Here is a 25,000-nt window from a genome sequence, read left to right as displayed (position 1 = left end):
GTAGGCGCTCGCAAAGAAGTTATCCAAACAGACACGCGAATCGACGAGAAAATAGCGGGTGTCAGCGGTCATGTTCCAAAGCTCTCATCCCATAAATCAGACGCTACCGAGGGTAAACTTTACTCTTCAGATAAGTCGCCTTTAATCATCAGGCGACTTCCGGTGACGTGAATAGAGGGGATTTTTCGTATTTATTCTCTTATTTATGTTTATTTTCCGCAAAAAATAGCAGTAAATAATCTTCACGGGTTTTGACCAAAAGTAAATCCGCTTTTGAATGAAAAGAATGAAATATTTATTCGATAAAGATTAATGAGCTGGAAACCTGAATGCGATTTCAAGATTTTTCACGATTCGAGGCGTCGTGGGAGCGTGGGAAAACCTTGGTGTGAACGAGAATGAGTGACACTTTGTACACTATTTCAAACAGAGCACTGTAAATTTGAATGTCGAACATAAGTCAGTATTTAATCTGTTTAACCAGATTATCTACTATCATCCTTAATATGAGTTAGTGTATAAACTATTGACGTATATAACATATATTTCATTGCTTTTATCATTATCCATCCAAATCGCCAAACCTTTACGATTCTTGAATCAGGAAAAAATTGCAATTTCTTCACAATTCTTAAAGTAAAACCGTAATCTACGTTCTGCAGCATAAGTCAGCATTGCTATTATTTGAGCAACTCCTCGAAATGTTCTTACATTTCGATTTTTAGGCGAAAATACTTAATTTATACGTCTATCTTCTCCAAATGAAAGTTCTATAATTCTCAGATTCTCAAGAACATTACGGGTTCTTCCAACTGTTACAGAAAACGGATTTTAATGCGGCTGATATGACAGTACCTAAACTACTGACCACCTTTAAATGCATTTTAGACTACGATGCATCTATTAGGGAACCAGCTTTTGCAATCTTTAGACGACGAAATGACAATTCGAAAACTAATCTATGGAAAACGTTAATTCAGTGCGCCTACAATTTCAATATGGTTACATTTTCCCATATGTAAGGTTATTAGGATAAAAAGCATTGCAAATAAACAGTACCTTTATAATATTCAATTAGACATGAGAATTTGCTGTTTATGATCTTATCAAAAGTTAAAAGGTAAATCACGCTGGCCATAGCTGTTACAGAAGACAGTAATTTAATAAGACTAAATACATCAGCAGGTAAAACATTTACGTAATTTACCTAGATATCAATGAAGTTGACGTTAAAATGTATGCCAAGCCAATGAATTTTTAAGATGAACAAGAGAAATAAAGTCTTAATTATTTGTTTAAACATATCTTTCAAAATATATAACGTAAGGTCAGCTGACATTCAAGTTTAATTTTAGCTACATAAATGAGTCAATCGTTAACTGAATCATAGTGACAATGTAATGCAAATAACTTCCGGCTAAAACACATTTGAAGCCTTGTCAGTGAACAAGGAAAGTCGTATGTTTTCATGTATAACTTATCTTTTTTCGGAAAAGCTAATTAACAATAGGTGAGTTCAAAAACTGCTTGCCTAAAATAAATGGACACAAACACATATCGCTTTCAAATACAACATTTCAAAAGGAACCTTCTGCATCACAATTAATAGGCTTATATCGTTGTGAGCAACCCTTTGATCGCAACTTTATGTATTAAAATATTCGGATAACACTATCGCATATACATATAAATATATATATATATATATATATATATATATATATATATATATATATATATATATATATATATGCGATAGTGTTATCTAATATATACAGTATATATCCGTATGTATATATACATACATATATATATATATATATATATATATATATATATATATATATATATATATGAAATTTTTTATCACACTGTGATTTATATACAATCATGAAGCTACAAATGTCGCTTAATATCAAATTCACGCTACCTCGGGAATATCTCCGTTGGAGAATTGTCGCCGAAGGGGAATTTATATAAGTGATAAATGAATTGGTATCGTCGGGACACGAACCTTAACACGAAACCTATTCAGCGACTCCAGTAGACGCTACCCATTGAGCTATCAAGAGAGGTATAAGTCTTTGCCGAGTCTGTTGTACTGTTTTTACTCGTCGTGAGCGGGGAAATGTACTTAGCCTCGGCAATGACCCACCTCTGCCATGACAGTTCATTGGTACGTTTGAAACATGCAGCTCTTATTATGAAATTTTTTATCACACCGTGATTTATATACAATCATGAAGCTACAAATGTCGCTTAATATCAAATTCACGCTACCTCGGGAATATCTCTGTTGGAGAATTGTCACCGAAGGGGAATTTATATAAGTGATAAATGAATTGGTATCGTCGGGACACGAACCCTTGACACGAAACCTATTCAGCGACTCCAGTAGATGCTACCCATTGAGCTATCAAAAGAGGTATAAGTCTTTGCCGAGTCTGTTGTACTGTTTTTACCCGTCGTGAGCGGGGAAATGTACTTAGCCTCGGCAATGACCCACCTCCGCCATGACAGTTCATTGGTACGTTTGGAACACGCAGCTCTTATTATGAAATTTTTATCACACCTTGATTTATATACAATCATGAAGCTACAAATGTCGCTTAATATCAAATTCACGCTACCTCGGGAATATCTCCGTTGGAGAATTGTCGCCGAAGGGGAATTTATATAAGTGATAAATGAATTGGTAAGGTGTTTTTGGCTGTAGATTTAAATACATACATACATACACACATACACACACATACAGTATATATATAAATGTGTCTTAGTATCTGTTTGATATATATATATATATATATATATATATATATATATATATATATATATATATATATATATATATATATATATATATATATATATATATATACATACGTATATATATATATATATATATATATATATATATATATATATATATATATATATGTATATACATAGTCATTCATTTATGTGACCCAAAGTACGGTGCAAAAATCTTAAAAATCAGACTCAAGTATGATGCCTTTATCCATGCAAACATGCCCATCCAGGTACCTAACTGTGGTTGACCAGGTAAGGAAGGTAGAGCTGTTAGAATAGGGTTGGGAGGGTGTTGGGGGTGACCTCAAGGATGGCAGTCTGAAACATCATCCAGGTAGTCGTGTAATAAAGTACTAATAAAATAATCATAAAAATCGTTGGGTGATGATGAGGCTTAAAACGCCGTGAGAAACTTTGGGTAAAACGTCAGGGATTTGTGAGTCTTGCGAACACTACGATTACCTGTGTTTTGTTTCTTGGAAGGAAAGAAGCTTGAGTAAAATGCTCTTAAAAATAATGAGTCTTACAACTGATTCTTTGATACTGGATTGCAAGGACTGAAGGCCAAGAGAAGCTTTATAGCAGAACTTTCCATTTTCTTTGTCAGTTATTGAAGGAATCCTTATGAGATTAGAGATGGCTCTTTCAATTTTTCCTTTACCCTCTGATATTAGGCAAACTGATTTCACAGATTTGTCAGTTTAATCATTAACTTATTTGTAAAACTCCAAGTGACTAAAGGAACGTAAGCCATTTCGCTAACAAAGACAATAAAAGTATATTTATTCAAGATATGCACTAAGTGTGTATTTCACTTGTACTTCTGTGCACTATTAGTAACGCCTAACCTCTCTTGAAGTTTAACCATTTTGTACCTTACGATGATGATGGCGTTGTTTAACGGCTTTGCAGGTAATGTCCGTAGTTTTATAGCTCTCTCTCCCGTGTAAAGAAAAAACTGTAGAAAGAAAAAGAGAGTGAAAGAACGGAGGAAGAGGGATTCCCTCGGCCAGAGGTGTGTCCAATGCGAGTGCGAGTTTTCGAGAACGGAGGAAGTTATAAGTTGCTGGAACGACGACCGGCCACTCCACGATTGCTCATGACGGATTCGTTTTTTACGTTAGGGCTTCTTAGATTTTATGTCGGTGCTTCCGTTAATGGGTCGTTAATTATGACGAGAGGGATGCACGAAAGACCGTTTATTTACATATATTTTTTTATGTAAAAGTTACAACCCTGCAGTTTGAAGCGACGTACAGCCGTTCTAAAACAGCAAGTAAAAACGGTATTCATTACTACTGATGAGTGTAAAGAAACGTGAGATATATATATATATATATATATATATATATATATATATATATATATATATATATATATATATATATATATATATATATATATATATATATATATATATATATATATATATATATATATATATATATATATATATATATATATATATATATATATATATATATATATATATATCACACTCCTTATTCCTTGGTAGGGGTGACGCCAGAAGGGTACGACCTTCCCGTTCATTAGCAAGGCTTAGAAGCGATGAGGTAGCTCGCGCATGCCATTTTTCTTGATCCTCGTGGACACTGATAGATATTTACAGCCGCGTGGGATTGAGGGTGGTAGGCAGGGATATCTCCACGGACACAGCAAACGTGATCCAAGCACCACACCCAGCACTTGGGCAATCGTCCACAGTGCCCACTTTGGGTGATTGCACCTTCCAATGGAAGGCAGCGTATATATATATATATATATATATATATATATATATATATATATATATATATATATATATATATATACATATATATACACATATATATACATACACACATACAAGCATTAAGCTACGAATGTCGTTTAATGTCCAATTCGAACGATATTTGTAGCTTAATGCTTGTATATAAATCACGGTGATGTGATAAAAATTAATATATATATATATATATATATATATATATATATATATATATATATATATATATATATATATATATATATATATATATATATACACACACAGTATGGCCAGCAGAAACTTCAGCATTTTCACTTAAAGATTTATTTATTTCCATCACGTACGTTTTGGGACACAAATCCCATCTTCAGGGCTAAAGACAGAGAAAATGAAAAATCCATACATCAGGAATCAGCCTAAAATGGAGCACAGTAGTAAATTATTCTTTAAAAAAAATAAATAATGATAATAATAAGTACATCAATGAACTTTAAATTTTAGATGCAAGCAAAATGGCAAGTAATTAAACATGAGATTTGCGTCAAAGAACAAAGCTACTAAGCATAATGACACTTTCAGGAGAAACAGAGAAAACCGGATTAAAAAAAGTGTCAGGCTTAGTAGCTTTGTCCTTTGATGTTAATTTCGTGTTTAATTACTAGTCATTTCGCTTCCATCTAAAACTTAAAGCTCATTGATGTACTTATTATTATTATTATTATTATTATTATTATTATTATTATTATTATTATTATTATCATGTATTTTTTAAAGAATAATTTACTATCGTGCACCATTTCAGTCTGATTCCTGATGTAAGGATTTTTTATTTTCTTTGTTTTCAGCCCTGAAGATGGGATTTGTATCCCGAAACGTAAGTGATGGAAATAAATGAATCTATAACAGAAAATGCTGAAGTTTCTGCTAGCCACACTGATCCTATTAAAGATTCGACTTTCTAGAAGCGACACACACAAGTACACACACACACACACACACACACACACACACATATATATATATATATATATATATAAACAATATATATAACATATATATATATTATATATACTATTATATATAATTATATATACATATGTATGTATGTATAAATATATGTGCGAGAGTGTAGGTATGCATGTATGAAAACACCATTACTTAACGGTCATAAAATTGACTGAATGAATAAATCACGCAGAACAATTTGACGTTATCAAAATAACTACGAAACGGAAACTGTGAGATGAACATGCAACAATTACTATAAAAACGAACAGAGAAGAAAAGCCTCCAGAACACGCACAAAAACACGACATCACAACAACTCACCCAGGATTCCGTCAATGCTGTGATCCTTCCGAGGGTCGTCGTCTCTCTTTCCACCTCGGAGGATGCGGCTGATCGAACTCACAGAGGGCGCCGAGGCTTTGTCTACGATGCCCTCCTGAAGAAGGGAGAGGAAAAGGATTTTTTCATTTCTTTATTTATTTACTCATTTATTCGTTTATTTATTTATTATTATTATTATTATTATTATTATTATTATTATTATTATTATTATTATTATTAATATTATTATTATTATTATTATTATTATTATTAAAGAAATGATTTTCAGGAAATATCCTTACCGACACTTCCAGCAAAACTTAGGGGCCAGTTGCAAGAGGCAATTGGTCAAATATGGCCGAAAGCGCCGTTGTGAATAAGTAATATAGAAAAATCATCTTTGGTTACTTTTATAGCTAATATTTAAAGACGTCATTCATTACTGGAACATTCAGCAAACCTCATGTATTTGGTGCAATTAGAGACTGGTCAAAATGAGGCTAGGGAACCTCCTAGGTAATTAAAAGGAAGATATGAAGTTGTTTTTCTAACGCTTTCGAAGATAAGTTTAAAAAATGTTACAAATACAAACAAATAATCCAGACGGGCTAATACATCAGAGTGAGACAGAGAGAGAGTAATGTAATATAGCTTAATATATTACTGAAACAAGTCGATCTGTCCACTCTTTTCCTCCTTATTACGTTATTGCATTTTCCTACCCAAAACTTCTTAACACAATTGTCCTACTAGGCCTCTTAACAGATCCCAAAAGTATTGTTTTTCTTGACTGCACTGGTTAAAGGGATGGACAACCTAATACCATTAACCTAGCCAGGCTCGATTCAAACGGGAGAAGTGATGAGGAAATTAAAGACAGAAGGATTTAAATTATGGAATAATCAATCGAAATGTTTTATTTATTTATTCATTATATGGAAAGACTTACCTTGACCAATCTGTCCCTGATCTCCCAAGAGAAGACTCCCGGATTCTCCTTCTTGTACTCATCGATCCTCTTCTCGACGTCGGGCGTCGTGATCTTGGGTTTGGATCCCCCGATGACGCCGGGCCGGATGGATCCCGTCTCCTGGTAGCGGTTGAGGATCTTGGAGACGCAGCCGTGGGACACCCGCAGCTGGCGGGAGATGACGCAGGGGCGCACGCCCGCGGCCGCCATCTCCACGATCTTCAGGCGGATGTGGTTCGGCAGAGGCCGCCCGTTGATGAACACGCCCCCGAGCTGGTTCACGCGGCCTTGACCTGTTGTTGAGGGAGGGATAAGAAGGATTTCTTGTCAATTGAGTACAAGGGAAACGTAGTGATAGTTTATATATATATATATATATATATATATATATATATATATATATATATATATACATATATATATATATATATATATACAATATATATATATATATATATATATATATATATATATATATATATATATATATATATATATATATATATATATATATATATAGGGAATGCCACGAAGGAAAGAGAAACGACGGAGTGGTGCTAGGCCTTTCGACTTACTGTCTTTTAATTAACTAAGTAAAGGACCGTAAGTCGAAAGGCCTGTCACCACTCAGTCGTTTCTCTTTCCTTCTGGCCATTGCCCTTATTTATATATTCATCACGTTCCATATTTTCGTGATTCAGTTATTATATATATATATATAATATATATATATAGGTATACCCCAAAGCCAAATCAAAAGTCCTTCAAAAGAAGGCATACCCCATACAAAAAATGGGAATAAAAGCACGTTAAAAGAAAAAGAAGAAGAATATATATATATATATATATATATATATATATATATATATATATATATATATATTATATATATATATATATATATATATATATATATATATATATGTAGAGCGATGAATAAATATATGTATAAGCTAAGAGTATCCGTTGGTCCTTATGAATGTAAATTGATTTAGTGTAACATTCACAAATGAGTTAGGGTGTTTGTATCTTTCGTCACCGACGGTCGATGCCGAATTATTCCGAAACAATGAAGAATACATTCAATAAAGAATATAAAGAATAATGAATGAGTGAAAACGTGTGAATAGATGCCGACTTCTTTGTCTGACCTTTCTCGCTTGAACTGTTGTATCTTGTGATGCATTTTACGCCTTTTAAGTCTTTCATGGCACTTTTGAAATTGTAATTCGTTGTGATAAATGTTATTCGATAATTACTTTTATGTTTACTGCGATTACTTGAGTCATTTACAACGGGATAATATACTCTCCCCAGTATTATAGTAGTGCTGCAGTAATAATAATAATAATAATAATAATAATAATAATAATAATAATAATAATAATAATAATAATTTTCTATTATTATTATTATTATTATTATTATTATTATTATTATTATTATTATTATTATTATTATTATTATTATTATTATATAAGTCCACAGTTGTTTCATGTTAAGCTGCTTGAAACTTGGGACCTAAGCCGGTAAAATAAAGTTTGTAATTATCTATGCATTATTGTTATATAAATAATAATTCATAAACATCCAGCGAAGTGCTTAGAATTGCAATGGAAACAGCTAATTTCTCGATGCAATTTGGTAAGTACAATGGAATGTCTATTTTAAGTATAATGGATTGTTCTTTTCTGAAGAGACTTTTGGTTTTTACTAAGGCTCATAGCCGTTTTTTCTTAAAGAGATGAACCTACCACTAACCCTTATCCTCGAACCTTCTTATTCATTTTTCAGGCGTTCTTGTATACACACACACACATATATATAGGGCTATAGAGATGTATTTTATATATATATATATATATATATATATATATATATATATATATATATATATATATATATATATATATATATATATATAGTTTACAAATACCAGGATGCGTGTGCATTTATCTGCATAAGACATGACCTAAACATATATATATATATATATATATATATATATATATATATATATATATATATATATATATATATATATATATATATATATATATATATATATATGCATGTATAAATGAATGATAATGTAAGTTATAAATAAATACATGTATAGACCGTAGACACTCGTTTTGGCTGACTGCAAACATGCATGTATAACGCTGTAATTATGCGCTGCATAAAAATGCCCTGTCTTTTTATGTATATGAATACAGGCACGTACGTAAAGCGTTCAGGTATACTTTGCATATATGAGTTCTGTTTATTCGTGTGCATGTATTCATCTAATATAAGTGAAGCAATGCAATGCCTATATTTGCAGTCACTTAGGCACAACGAACGTGTTTTGCATATCTGAGTCCTTTCTTTTCTTGCACACGCATATACGAATAGTATTCCATCGGAACAAAATAACAAATAAAGAAATTGATAAATAATAAGATATTCGTGTCTTTCTTTGTTCGACCTGAGTCTACGTGTTGTTTATGTGACAGCGATAATTACCACCTGTTTGGGTGTGAAATTACAAACATATCGCGACGTGGCTAATGCCTCGTTCTCTACACCTTTGCGGGCTGCTCAGTCAAGGTAAACATGTTCTTGCGTAATAATAATAATAATAATAATAATAATAATAATAATAATAATAATAATAATAATAATAATAATAACGGTATCCATGCCTTTTTAAGTACCTCTTCCTATCCATGTAAGATCTAAGTATCTGTTTACTCCTATTATTAATCTATCTACAATATATCATATACCAAATACACAAACAAGCATTTACATTGTTTGGTTTTTCAATTCCTTAACAATTGTTGCTAGATCGATAATAGAACAGGAAAATCTTCAAGGGAACTGACAATGGAAAAATTGATTTTCAGTCAACCATAAACTTTTTTTTTTTTTTTGAAGACAGGAGCCGACGAAACGTAACGTAAACTGAGTGTCGTTATTCAGCCCGGTGCAAAATAAAACAATACAAAAGAAGGAATGAAAAAGAGAGCTGTAGACCCGCCTCTTCAAGAAAGGAAGGTTATATGAGCCCCGGAAAACAGACGCAGGAAAGAGAATTCCAATGCTTGGCAACAGGACGGAACTGTGGAAAATGTAAGAAGAGGTTGCCTGACGGGCTTCAGTTCGGGAGCTGCCAATAGAGTTTTATTATCAATTGAAAGTATCATGTCATTTATTCTCAAACAATTAACTGATTGATGATAAAAGGTCAGCTGGCGTTGCTCTGGCTGCACGAAAGGCTTTCTAAATTCGCAAATTAATGTTTTAAAAGGTGTAGATAAAAACTCTAATTGAACTAACAGCTCGTTTGACCAATATGATTAATCTATCAAGCTGACGACGAAAGAAAAAATTAATGTTTTTGCGTCATCTGCATTTGTAAAGTTAATTGCAGAATTAAAAGAATATTTCATTAGCGTAAGCTTGTACGATTTAAACTGTTCAAGACAATTTCTTTTAAGATATTTCAGACATCATGCCCATGGGATGAGTTCCACTTTCTCGTTATATTTCACAATACTGTAGTTCACTGCTTTTCAGTTTTCTCTATGAGGTTTTCGTGTTCATTCAAAGAGAAAAAGGACACTATGTTGACTTTACACACACACACACGCATATACTTGTGTGTGTGTATGTGTATGTATATATATATACATATATATATATATATATATATATATATATATATATATATATATATATATATATTACGTATATGTATATATATCTATATTATAATATATATATATATATATACATATATATATATATATATATATATATACTATATATAGGTATATATACACACATATTATATATATATATATATATATATATATATATATATATATATATATATATATATATATACTCGTATATAGGTAGTCTGTGTATATACACATATTATATATATACATATATATATAAATATATATATATATATATATATATATATATATATATATATATATATATATATATATATATATATATATATATATATATATAAGGAAGAGAGTCAATAATTAAGATTTTTTCCTAATTCCCAAAAGAGGATTAGGAAAACCGATATTTAGGAAAAGAAATCTCTTAATTTTTTTTTTCTTATTAACAACAGCCATTGTTGCTACTACTGATATTCTACAATTTTATTACATGAAAAAAAATTAATAAAGAACCGGTGACATTTTATAAATGCTTAATTTTGTCAAATTAATGGTCCTCGTTGGAATTAGACATGCTCATAACCTAGGACACATATATTCATACATACGTACATACAATGGCATGCGCAAACACACACATACAAAGACACACCCATGTATATCGTATCCGAGTGTATGCATGTATATATGTATGTATGTATGAGTATATGTATCCTAGGTTACGAATATGTCTAATTCTAACAAGGACCATAAATTTGACAAAATTAAGCATTTTTAAATGTCACCGGTTCTTTATTAATTTTTTTCATGCAATAAAATTGTAGAATATCAGTTATCAGAAGTAGCAACGATGGCCGTTGTTAATAAGAAAAAAAATTAAGAGACTTCTTTTCCTAAATATCGGTTTTCTTTAATCCTCTCTTGGGAATTGCGAAAAATCTTAATTAATGACTTTCTTCCTGATCTTCTTTTGTTCTAGTTCATTATCGTTTCTTAAAATTATAATGGAAAATCATGATGTCCAATCAACCGGTGACAGACAATTGTCAAAAGGTTTATTGTCTCGCTCCTATTCCTCGTCGCTTTCAAGATTAGAAAAATAATCTCAAGCATAAACGAATAAAAAGAATATACTCGGAAAAGTCTGCTCAGAAAGCGACAAATAATCATAAAAATGTTTATGCACTTTTCCTAATGTCAGTATGCAACACATAGTATATTACAAGCCATAAAATCGTGAAAATTGTTTTTTCTTAAATCCTCTTACTTACCGCTGGATACCAACGAAATCCACTCCATCTTGGTAAAGTTTTAATAAAAGAAGAAAATATTCTTTTAATGACGAATCACTTCTGTTCTCAGAAAGGCAAAAAGGCGTCGTTCGAGATGAAGCTTTTTTTTTTTTTTTAGTTTCTGGTTAAATAGTCTGATAGATTTCTGCACCTATGCACATTTCACCTTTTGCAGTGACGTCTCTTCATTTATCAAGCAATTTTTTCCCTTTTTCCTGTTTTTACCGTCTATTGTCTTCGTAATGGTTCGCATTGAGAATCATGGATTTCTTAATCACATATCACTTTTTCCACGGTCTCTCGTATCCAACGCCGCATCGGTTCACTCCGGTGGCAGAATATTTACAAAAATTTCTGTAATCAAAATGTAGTTTCTCGATCAGAACAGAAGAAGAAGAAAAGAAGAAGAAGAAGAAGAAGAAGAGAAAAAAAAGAGTTGCGACAAAAAGAGAAAGAAAGGAAGAAAAGAAAGAGGGCTTCCGGTCACCCGAGGAACGGGACAATTAGTTCTGCTGATGTTTTTGTTTGGAAGCTTTCCTTTTGTTTCCAGAAAAAAAAACGCACTTAAAAAAAGTAGGATCTGGTGCACGAGAAATTCATTGTGCAGTCCCTTGTGTTTACTTTTAAATTCTGCTCGCGGGAGATTCTTTGCTACTGTTACCGTTAAGAGAGAGAGAGAGAGAGAGAGAGAGAGAGAGAGAGAGAGAGAGAGAGAGAGAGGAAAAATCTACGGCACAGTCTCCCCTACCAGTCACGGAGAGCGCCAACGGACACGCACGATTTGCAACTTTTGGCGGGAAAGGCCCGCTGAGATTGGTTGTACAGCTACAATGGCCCACTAATTCCAGAGGTCTCGAAATACTGCAGATTTTGACTTTGCGATTATTACTTCACTGACAACACTTGCTGTGAAGGTCTGTTTGCCGTCAAAAGACAAAACGTAGAAGATGAAGGTCCATCTGCCATCCAGAAATCAGGAGAGGAGGAAGAAGGCTCGTTTACCATAAAGACACAACAATAAATGAGGCTCGGCTGGACGTTTAACACCGGGTATTACTTGACCAAAACCGTTGCATTGAAGTTTCACAGTTCATCATTGCTGTTATAAGTTATGAAGCACTTGACGATGGGTATCCGAGATAAATATTCGGCGTCTTTCATTTCACGCACGGTGGCAATGCTGTTTACATCGGTTCGGTTCCGTTGAAACCGATGTTCACAGGTTAATCCGGCGTGGCACAAGGGATGCCGTGGTGGCAGGGTCTTTGGAGTTGGGGGTTGGTTAGCGGAGAGAGGGTTCGGAGAGAAGAATTTCCGAGTTCAGCTTCACCAAACTCCTGACCTAACTTTCACATACATGCACACCGCTTGAAGGCTCTCGATGGCTCCGTTACACGATACGAAAATTTCCACAAACATTAATGTCGAATTAATTAATACTGGAAGTCCAAAGGTTTACAAGATTCCACACATTTTCCGATCGAATTCCACTCACTGGCTGAAAATGACCACGATCTGCGATTTACCGTAACCGTGGCTTCAGTGAGGATGCCACTTTTATCTTTCCAAAGGGTCCTCTTAGCCTGAAAAGGTTGGCTCTCGCGGCTCTTCACCTCCGAAGTCGCAGACTGGAAAGTGATTGGTGCACTCCGAAGGTGCTGACGCGACTGACGAATTGGTGACATGCCTTTAGATTTTATGTTCGTGGTGAGTGTGTATGTGTGTGTGTGTATGTGTGTGCCAGTCCAGAAGTTGGGTAGCTATAACTTGAGGTTACCCCCGAGTTACCCGCCAATATTCCACTAAGCCCACCACTAAATGCCCTCTCCCGGCTCCTCCCACTTTTACAGTCACCAACATCTCGGGTTTGTCTTTTTGCTGCTGCTCTGGACTATCACAAGGCTTACTTATTATATCCTTCATTATTCTACTTATTATATCACTTATTGTATCCTTTATTACATCCTTCATTTATTATATCCTTGGTGAATGTGAGTTAAAGCGTTTCGAATCTATCTCATCAGTGCGAATATGATATTGCTCCCGGCTCGTCTACTCTGATGATTTTGATTATAAGGAAAGAAGTGGTTCTGTAATCCAGAAGTTGTTTTACGTCCGCAACTTTGTTTTTATATATTTTCTTTTAACTTATTGGCATCTATTATTCTAATCTTTGCTAGGAAAAAATTTCAGGAATGAAAACAAAATTGATTTTTAATTTAGATATATGTATATGAATTTCTGTCGATTATACACGCGTGACCTTTTTATATCCACAAATATCAAGCCCCAGATATCATTTAATCTCTCTTGATAGCCAGGTGGTCAAATTCACTGTCTATCGTTTGTTTCTTTTTTGTGTGTGGGACATTCTTTTCTCACTACGAATTTTACGAAGTATTTACTGTGATCTGCCCAAAATCGAACTGAGAAAAATATGAATTGTCTTACCTTCTCTTTCTTCGCAGATGTGTGCACGCTCCTCATTCATGAAAATGACAATCGAAAATTTTGTTTTATTAAGCTCAACCCAAGAACAACTTTGTTGGTATTGAAACTGGATATATATATATATATATATATATATATATATATATATATATATATATATATATATATATATATATATATATATATATATATATATATGTATATATATGTGTGTGTGGTGTGTGTGTTGAACTTTATTCAGTTTCCCTAAACAGAGGTTGGCTCCGAGATAGAAAGCACAACGGTCACAGTCATATTCATACTTTAACTACTGAATCGCGGATGAATCCTTCTTGTAGTAAAACTTCCACAACACTATATACATACACACACGTGTGATTGTTAAATTTTAAAAAGAGAAATTTTGTATCCTCAAAGATGTTTGTTCGAGATCTCCACACACGGTCAGTTGAACGATGCGCTAATTTGCCCAGATGAAGAGAAACACTCTTTGACATTATTTTATTGCCTTCTGTCCCGTGTTCACAACCAACGTTCCCTGTTCGTCTGTCTCCATTTAACGTTTGTAAATATACATGTAAATCTTACATGTAAATCATACATATATCTGCATGTCTTCATGAATAATCGATATATTACGTAAGAACATGAGTTTATTGTTCGTAAATATACTTCCAAGCCTTTTCTGCTCTCTTCCACATTCATAAATGCATATCTGAGCATATTCTAAGGTTATATGTACGAGCATGGGTTTATCATTCGTAATTATATGCATAAATCTCTCTTTGGGGTTCGGACATTTTTATATACATCGTTAAAGATAAATATTCAGTATAGATACCTTGGAAATAAATATTCAGTATAGATACCTTGGAAATAAATATTCAGTATAGATACCTCGGAAATAAATATTCGTTATTTATATATATCATAAGATAATGATTTCATCTTTCCCAAATAAAGGGATAAATCTTCCTTATGCGTCCACACAATATAATACACTTCCATAATATACTTACACTCTTTATCTATGTATTAGTACATAAGCATATAGGATAGCAAAATCGTGCAGAATTACACTCGGATAATGAAGTACAGTTGAGCGGTCTACCCCAAAGCCAAATCAAAGTCCTTTAAAAAAGTAGGCATCGTGCTTACCCCATACAAAAAATGGGAAAAAAGCACGTTAAAAGAAGAAGAATAAAGTACAGTTGAGCCTCAGCGGCCTATTACAAGAGGGAATGTGTTATAATGAAGCCCAAAAGACCAACATTAACAGAGCTGCACAAAATATTAAAGCAGAAAACTATATGGATATAGAGAGAAAATGCATTTATGTATGAAGCTGATAAATGGGCGAAAATGCCTCAGTCTGACGATATAACCTTCACTGTCACAGTCAACCTATTAATATTAATATTATTATTATTATTATTATTTCAGTAGATGAAACCTATTCACATGGAACAAGCACATAGGTGCCACTGACTTGAAATTCCAGCTTCCAAAGAATGTTGGTTTCAACCTCCCACCGCAGACCCCACACTGCAGCAGTAACTGGTCATGATACAGAGCCAGTGATTTTTTATCGCCCTAGGGGAGACGCGAACCAGCGACATCTGAGTGGCATACCACGACACTATAACAATCAGATGACGTGACGAATGTTTTCTTCTGTTGTTCCTCGATGCGAAACTCCTCAAGCATGTCGGATATGGCCTTTATGGTTATATTGCTCGAATTTAATGGTCATAAAGGTCATGAAGATTCACAGTAGCAGGACCCTTAGGGTTCAGTATTATAATAGGCACTTTGATATTAATCAATTTATGATACACAAATAAAATTTTCAAAAAATGAAAAATAAAGTTTCTAATTTAACGGAACATTTGTAACCTATAGAAAGGACATTTTCAAAGTGTTTTCTGAAAGAAAATATTTAATAAACTCCATCATCTGAGGAAAAATACTTGTCATACTAAAGTTATAATTTTCCAAGTGAAAGTTTAAAGTCTTAAAATCATTTGAAAGAAAGGGAAGACCACGCGTTACAACTGGTATCTTTGTACGACAAAGATTCGACTAAATACAAACCAGTTGCAACTGAAAGTTTCAAAACTACAATTTTCTGAAAAGAAAATCGTTTTTCCCAGCCTTGGTTAAAAATACACGACAGAGCATAAGCCCCATTTATAACTGAAAGTTTCGAAAACAATTCTCGGAAAACAGGCAGCCAAACTTCACAAGCATGAAATCAAGCGAACGAGTCCCATGCCCACGATCCACGGTCGTTCCTGATTGTTTCAATGCCATGGGTATATACCAACTATGCAAATGAACCATTCTTACATCTCCCATACATTTCCGGCACCGCACACTGTCCAATTGTTGGAGGCGGAGGAAGAACATATAAATATTTAGCCCAGATCCTTAGGATGTAAACATTCAGCTGGGATCCAACGCCAAGACGACTTCCCGGGTTCCCATAGATCACGGGTTCTGATCAAAGATACGTGGGCACCATGGTCATACGGTTGGGTATTGGTATATGGGTGGGTAGGGGTACTCGCAAAATGTGGGGGTTGAGACGGTCGCCGTGGTAGGGGTGATGCCCTCTTGGGTACAGGGTGTCTTGAGTCAAAAGCGTTGTCTGGTGCCATAAAATGGTCAACGGTACTCCGAAAGGGCCATCATCATTGCTCAAGCTCTCTCTCTCTCTCTCTCTCTCTCTCTCTCTGGACTCTCCCAGCACCCTGTCCCTTCCCCGCCCCGGCCCCCAACGATGTTGGACGCCTTCATTTCCGAATATCTAGATTTTTTCTAGAACATCTAAAATCATTCACACTCTTAAGAGCAACAAATAATACATTATCTGCTGATAGCCAGTAGAATGATCTATTCCATTATATTTCATTCTGTTCTGTTCTAATTCTCCTCTATTACATGAATCTGAAGCAGATAAAAGCTATTCAACCGCACTGGGAAAAATTGTTAAGAATGGCTTGGCAAAGATACCATTAAAAACAAACCAATAATTTGGTCCTGTTTCATCTTCATCAATGTCTAATATGTTGCCAGCATAATTGCTATCATTATTATTCATAATTTGCATGCATTCTCATGGGACAAGGCGAAAGGCCAGGAACTTGCCTAGCAGGCTTCCACAGAATTAGATGAACATATGTGAGAGAGTAAAAAGCAAAGAGGGAGAAGAAAGCAATGGAAATTAAATATATATATATATATATATATATATATATATATATATATATATATATATATATATATATATATATATATATATATGCAATAACAACTGCATAATCAACTCATAACGGAAACTTTATCATGAACAAACACACAGACACACAATTAATCAATCAGTGTTGAGCTCAAGAACTACTTAGCTGATTAGTGAGTTGAAGGCATTCCTGTTATAATTTTGGATTTGAGCTGTTAAAATTAAAATAAAAAAATCGGGGGTTCAAATTTTATACGGAAGGCCTGAAAGCTAACGGTGATGGATCCACGATCGACCAAATGGTGAGGGCACAATCACTTCATTCCTGATATCCACATATTGAAAAATATAATAAGCCGTGGGAAATCTCTCAGAAATATATATCTATTACACGCTGATATTAAAAAAAAGCAAGGAATTATGGTAGCCTTCCGGTTCACAACTAAACTTTCGGGATGAGGATGCTACCCTTTAGCCCTTCTTCACTATAGCTACAACCCACCACAAGAGACGACTACCTGACACCTAATTCCCTGCAGCAGAGACCAGAGCGATCCGGCTCCTTCGGTGAATCGAACCCGGAAACTTTTGCTGGTGATGTAAAACCACTAGTCCACACACGCACAATTTTATATATATATATATATATATATATATATATATATATATATATATATATATATATATATATGTATATATATGTATATATATATATATACAGTATATATATATGATGCATGTATATACATACAATGCAGTTATATTGCATTCGTTTGAAATTACATATCACGGTGTCTTAATTTCCTTTCTTAGGATCTGCACTAGATGTGAACATTAAATTTTTCTTTCTGTCGACCACTTCAAGAAAAAATAAAATAAATCCTAAAGATTATTACTCTCAGCACGGCAGACTCACACAAACACATCATCATCTTCTTCTTCAGCTCCTCCGCTTCATTTCAGTCTTTTCTCCAATTACAGCCATGTACCTTTGATCATGCACCCGTAATGGCTGTTATTATGGGCTTCGACCATCATGGCATCTTCGACATGACCCCTCTAATGCAACTCATGACCACAATCATGGCCTCTTAGTGTTTTATCACGGACGCATGTCATAGCATGTTACAGCACGTCATGGCATGTCATCGATGCTTTTACGTTCATCTGTCAGGGTCATAAAAAATAAGGGACGTTGCAGTAGGCCTACGGGCCTTACTTTCGGTAAGCGTTGCGTAAAAGAGAAGAATGGAAAAGTATCGGAGCACCTCTACTTTTTTTTTAAGACAGCCTCACCTTTGCCATTTCTGCTACCGCTACAGCGGTAACAGGTAGTATGTGTGTCTGATTATACATACACATACACATGTATATATGTATATATATACGTGCATAAATACACGCATATGTATATATATTATATATACATATATATATATATATATATATATATATATATATATATATATATATATATATATATATATATATATATATATATATTTTATATATTATGAATAATTTTCCCTTGCGAATAACTTACATCAAGAGGGAATTATTTATAAGAGCATCTGCCCAGAGGTATGTTGAATACGTCAACTGTGTCAAACCGAAATACGTAGTTTCGGATTTGGCCGGGCAGATACACTTATAACATACAATTCCCTTTAGGTTTAAGTTATTCCAAAAGTAAAGTGTGCGCGTGCGCGAGCGAGTAACAGTCATAGGCCCTTTTCTATCCCTTCTTGCCTAAGGTAAAAGTCTCTATGGGGTGTGGTTATCGAAGATCATTTTATAATCCTTAAGCGTTATTTCGGTGAACAAAAACTGAAAGCATATTCTGTTATAGAGGCGCTCTTACAGTAAAGGCGGTAGGTGGGTGGGGGGTTTGCTAGGGACAGGGACCTTGGTGGGGTTGGGGTATTCAGTTGAAGCTCAGCCGGCATCATAAAGCACAAAGAACCGGGCATGCTCCCCTTGCATTAGCCGCCATCTTATACGGCAATCAGCATTCCCTTCTCCTAGGAACATTCCTCCCATCCTCCTCATGACACTCCTTTTCCTCCCCCTTGAAGTGATCCTTAAATTGCTACCTCTTCCATCCAACAATCTTTCAATATTCATCCTTCTCATCTTTCTGAGTGCATCTACCCATCGTAAGACCCTCATTCTCCTTACGTTTCTGTCTAACTCTACTATGGCCCTCCGTCACACCCTTTATCCGTATCCTTCTGCATCAGCACAAGTTAAAGTTAAGTATACCTTAGTTTAACCAGACCACTGAGCTGATTAACAGCTCTCCTAGGGCTGGCCCGAAGGATTAGATTTATTTTACGTGGCTAAGAACCAACTGTTTACCTTAGCAACGGGACCTACAGCTTAATGTGGAATCCGAACCACATTATGACGAGAAATGAATTTCTATCACCAGAAATAAATTCCTCTAATTCTTCACTGGCCGGTCGGAGAGTCGAATGCTGGGCGCTGGGCTAGCTGAGAGCTCTACCCACCTCCAACAGCGGACTTAGCCAGACCAGCTGATTAGCTCTCCCACCCTCCAATGAAGAACAGCTTATTGTGGAAGCCATCCTCACGCTCTAACTCTTCATCATCATTGTCCATCCACAGTCGACTTCCTCCCCAAGGGTTGTAACCATCAGTTCAAACCATCAATGGAACCATCCCGCAAACCATCTTCGTTTTAAGAATAGAATAAAATAGGAGATAAAAATTAGGTCAACGGCCAAGCGCTGGGTCCTATGAGGTCATTCAGCGCTGAAACGGAACTTGACATTAAAAAGTTTTAAATATGTAACAGGAGGAAAACTTCACAGTTGCACTCTGAAATAGCTCTTCGTTGGGCGAGTCGTTTGAGCTGTGGACTAGCACTCGCTAGGCCCGAGTTCGAGTCTCCGGCCGGCTGATGAAAAGTTAGAGGAATTTATTTCTGGTGATAGAAATTAATTTCTCGCTATAATGTGGTTCGGATTCCACAATAAGCTGTAGGTCCCGTTGCTAAGTAACCAATTGGTTCTCAGCCACGTAAAATAAGTGTAATCCTTCGGGCTAGCACTAGGAGAGCTGTTAATCAGCTCAGTGGTCTGGTAAAACTAAGGTATACTTAACTTTTTGCACTGTGAAATCAATTGTTACGAGAGGGTGAAAAGTAAGATGGAAGAAAAAGAATATGAGCGGAGGTAAAGTAAAAGGAATGAAAGGGGTTGCAGCTAGGGGAAGAAGGGACGCTGCAAAGAATCTTAAGTAATGCCTACAGTGCACCGCACGAGGTGCATTGATGGCACTACCCCTCTACGGAGCTTTATCTTCGTATTAAAGCCTTCCTGCAGATCTCTCTGCATCAGTTCAACCATTTTGCGACCTTTCTTTTTCATTCTAAAGCCTTCCCCTGCATCCTTCAATGTCATTCAAGCTTCCTACGATTATACGCCCACTTCTTGAATTATTTCTTTCACCGAAATCCTTCATTCCAAACTTGCTACGACTCTCTTCCTCCGCCAATATCAAGGCTTTCCTCTGCATCCTTCATCCAGGTAACGGTTTTTTCTTTAGGTAATAACAACTTTGTTGTTGTATCGGCACTGGCTCTTGATCTGAAATCAGCTCATGGGTTGACCACAAAATCAATTCGTCACTAGCATTACGAGCCATCAACAGCAGGTTGTCAAAAGCAATGATTTTGAACCGTTCCTCTACGACCTGTCTCTCCCTCCCTTCTACGACCACCATCCCCGCCCTACCAGGCATTAAGCCAACCCCAACCCAACCCAAAGGATACTTCAACATGCAGCAAGAATTTATTTTTCTCTTTTTTCGTCCACAGGCTTGTCAAATGGTTACCAAAGGCAATGATTTTGAGCCTCCTCTCCGGAGACTCTCTCCTTCCATTCTACGACCCCCGCCCTACGTCCTAGGTCCCTCCTGCGTACACTCTCAAGCCCTGCATTCTTCAATATTCAGCTAAAAGCCTCTTTTAGTTGTCCACGGGATCGATTCGTCCCTAGTCTTACGGATCATCAACCAGCCGGCTATCAGCCTCATTGAGGATTTCACACCGATTTCAATGAGGTGATCAATTCGTACCTGCTCCGGAGGCGTTGATGGTGGTCGGTTGAGATTAAGACGGCCTTATGGCGGATGGGCCATTGCCTTAAGGTAGCTCGTAGGTGTGGTAAGATGGGAAAGGGAGTAGGATGCCTGATGTGGATCTCAGGACTCTGCCCAATCGACAGAGACGAAATAACTGGTCAATTCGTACGTACTCTAGCGGCGTTCAGGACGGTTCATTATACATTTGAGCAATTCTGCGCTTAGACTGACTTTAGTGAACATTTTTAAGTTAAAATTAATGACTGGAAAATCTTCATGAGCGAATCATGATTCATGCGTATATTTGCGTCATCCTGTAATTTTGGGACCTCACTTAAACAATAACAGCAAAATATCTTACAGTAAACCATAATCTACGGATATTTAAGTTTCTATAACATCAAAATATTCATCACGAACAAATTAAAACTGAACGAAGCATGAATTTTCAAAAATTTTTTTAAACAAAGTTAAATTAGTTTAAAATTCAGTTTTATTACATAAATCTCGATTCATTTATGTATTTATGTTTAACATAATGAGTGTTTTAACTTTGCTGTTAATATTAACTGCTGCCTTAAATATTGTGTTTGATACCGAAAATTATCATAATATAAACTCAAAACAATCTTTGTAATTAGATAAATTTATTTCAACATTGATGTATTTGAACATTCAGACCTTTAATAAAAATTCTTCTTCAGTAATTACATAATAATAAAAAAATTATTATAACAGTAGAGCTTATTTCACTGAGGTTATAATTATCACAACTGGCAAGTTCTTAGACGGTGTCATTTCCTAAAATAATATGTCTTCGGCAAGTTTCAGTTTAAAAACACGAAAGGAAAAAGTATCAATCATCATCAGGATAAAAAGAAGAGGCATAACACAAGTAATCAACGCAGAGACATCGACGGGAAGGAGAAAATATATTGAGAAATTAAGCATCGCAGGAGATGTAAAAGCAAATAAGGAAATGCACAGAGACCCAAGTCAAGAAGAATAGGAAGGAAAAGAAGGAAAAACTAAACGACCAATAATGTCGGCATCGTTGGGGTTATCTTACGGTCATAATCTCCGCAGATCATGCGACAAAAAACTGACTCTGGTGCTTACTGGTACGAAAGGCATGCCCTTACCTGCCTTTCCCGGTACCTGGTCACCATAAAACACAAACCTCCAAAAATCTTAGGCTGACCCGAAAACCACCATTATTGGGCGCACAGAAGCGCAACTGTTTGGCCCAGGGTGGCCACTCGGCTCATAAAATCATAAATATTTTTCACGTTGGTTATTATTATATATAATAAATTTCTTTAAGGGCGTAGTATGTATGTATGTATGTATTATGTACGTATGTATATATATATATATATACAATCAATGGTGGAAATATCACTAAAAATAAACCGTAAACGCCGGTAATTTTTAAAAGATCTAGTCTTTTGTTAAATGTAGTAATTTTTGAGTAACGAGATAATTTTAATAACCATAAATTCATTTTATCAGTCTGTTTCTTGAAGGGAGTGTCATTATTATCTTACTATTTTCCAACATGCGTACATATATCTTGCCCATGCTAGAAAGACAATTAATCTGCTGAAGCTTCCTCAAAATAAAATGTCCATAAGTAAAATTAGAAGGTAAAGCAATAATGTATAGAGTTAATAGAACATATAAGGAAACCAATACAGAAGCAAAATTAATTTTGATATTCTACAAGAGACACAACGTAGCGATTAACAACCTCATAACCAAATTATCAGCTCTTAATAACACAACGAGCAGAATAATTTAACAAGTTATTTAACTCTTCAAAAAAATCTACACTAATCATTGTTCATGAAACTATTTCAGAAACTTGTTTATTTCATGAGAAGGATTCTGTGTGAGTAGTTTCTCCTCAAGGTACATTTGAAATATGTTAGAAGTTAATTTTTTTGTGCAGTTATTTTTTCGAACATGTCAAGAGATATATTTCATAAGTAGTTAGGAGAAACACCACATAAGTTGTTTTCCTAGAGGAAATCCCTTAAATATTCCACACAAACTACTTTTCCCATCAGGAGGTCTTGCTAAATATTACAAATGATATGAATATGAAAAGTTTTTTCCTATCCTGGTGTCGTGGGAAACGACTTGAATAGGACGTTTTTCCTCGGGGAAGTAATTTACATGGCATTATTCTCATAAAAAGAATTTCCATAATCCGTTTATTCATCCACCATCATTTAACATAATTTAGCATATTCAGACTCTTTTAAAACGCAAATGAAGACCTTAACATCGAGAGAGAAAAATGATTTATATATTCGGACCCTTCAGAAGGCAAATGAGAGCCCAATAAACAGAACGATGGAAGAGAAAAGAAAAAAAAGTCCTCAAGCGTGTGTAAGAAGGAAGCACAATATGAATATGCAAATGAGAAAGCCGCTAAACAGCTCAGTTTTTATTACCTCGGGAAATCGGATAAATAAGTGAGGTACCTCATTTGCATACGCACACATATCCTGGAAACCAAACAGCTCGATTTTTAAAACACTCTTCTGCCGTATTCTTGACGCCTCGGGGACTGTTTTACTGACTCACTAATTGGTGGAGATCTCTCCTTTTATTCTCGAGTCTCATTCTGTAATGGTGACTCGGGTGATTTGATCGTTGTTGATTTTGTTTGTTTGTTTGCTATACGCGGTAAAATTAAGACACTGTGCGTTTCTAACATCACATATGAATGTTATATTAAAGATTTATGACCTTCAGTCAGTTTCACATAATTCTTCGTCTGATGCTATAGCGATTATGTGACTGTTTATGTTCAATGATATTTTCCTTATATTGTATTCTTACAAATATATTTCACAGATATTCTGATGTCGGGTAACTAGTTCATTTACATTATCACTGAGTTATGCTTTCGCATCATCATTTTGACAATAATTTAGTGCATAAGCTAAGTCTAAGCACTTCGTATAGCAGAAGGACATCATTCATACAAAAGGCTTTCTATTCTTGCCTTGTAAGTTCAAAACCTTCTAGACTCACATATGAATGGGACTAAATTATTATTATTATTATTATTATTATTATTATTATTATTATTATTATTATTATTATTATTATTATTATGTGAAAACCAGTTTGGTCTCTGATCCTTCTCTCAGAAAGTCAACCCCTGTTACAAAAAGCAAAGCAAACTAGCTGAATTCAATAAAAGACCAAAACCGTATATTCCCTAAGGTATCACTAGACCCCAGATCACACTGAAACCGACAGGCGAACAAAAGAAATAAAAAGGAACCACATCAGTAGAAATCATAAAATTTTCCGACATCACTG

At 34.9% G+C, this 25,000-nt stretch overlaps 1 protein-coding gene across 3 annotated transcripts in view; it reads right to left on the bottom strand.

Moving 5' to 3' along the window:
- Positions 1–25,000, bottom strand: part of LOC136825515 (protein gooseberry-neuro-like) — a 162,076-nt gene that overhangs the window by 59,508 nt on the left and 77,568 nt on the right. For 2 of the 3 annotated variants that reach the window (XM_067082087.1, XM_067082086.1), the window contains exons 2-3: positions 6,861–7,174; positions 5,912–6,026 (exon numbers count right to left, since the gene is read on the bottom strand). In XM_067082087.1, the coding sequence (XP_066938188.1) occupies positions 5,912–6,026; positions 6,861–7,174 (429 nt within the window). Of the gene's footprint in view, positions 1–5,911; positions 6,027–6,860; positions 7,175–11,841; positions 12,217–13,388; positions 13,824–25,000 lie in introns of those variants that run through there. The other variant, XM_067082088.1, reaches the window with a different exon arrangement.

Source organism: Macrobrachium rosenbergii, chromosome 37, assembly GCF_040412425.1.
Source record: "Macrobrachium rosenbergii isolate ZJJX-2024 chromosome 37, ASM4041242v1, whole genome shotgun sequence".
Lineage (NCBI taxonomy): Eukaryota > Metazoa > Arthropoda > Malacostraca > Decapoda > Palaemonidae > Macrobrachium > Macrobrachium rosenbergii.
Note: the sequence above shows the minus strand (reverse complement) of the source record. Positions and strands in the feature narration are given on the sequence as shown.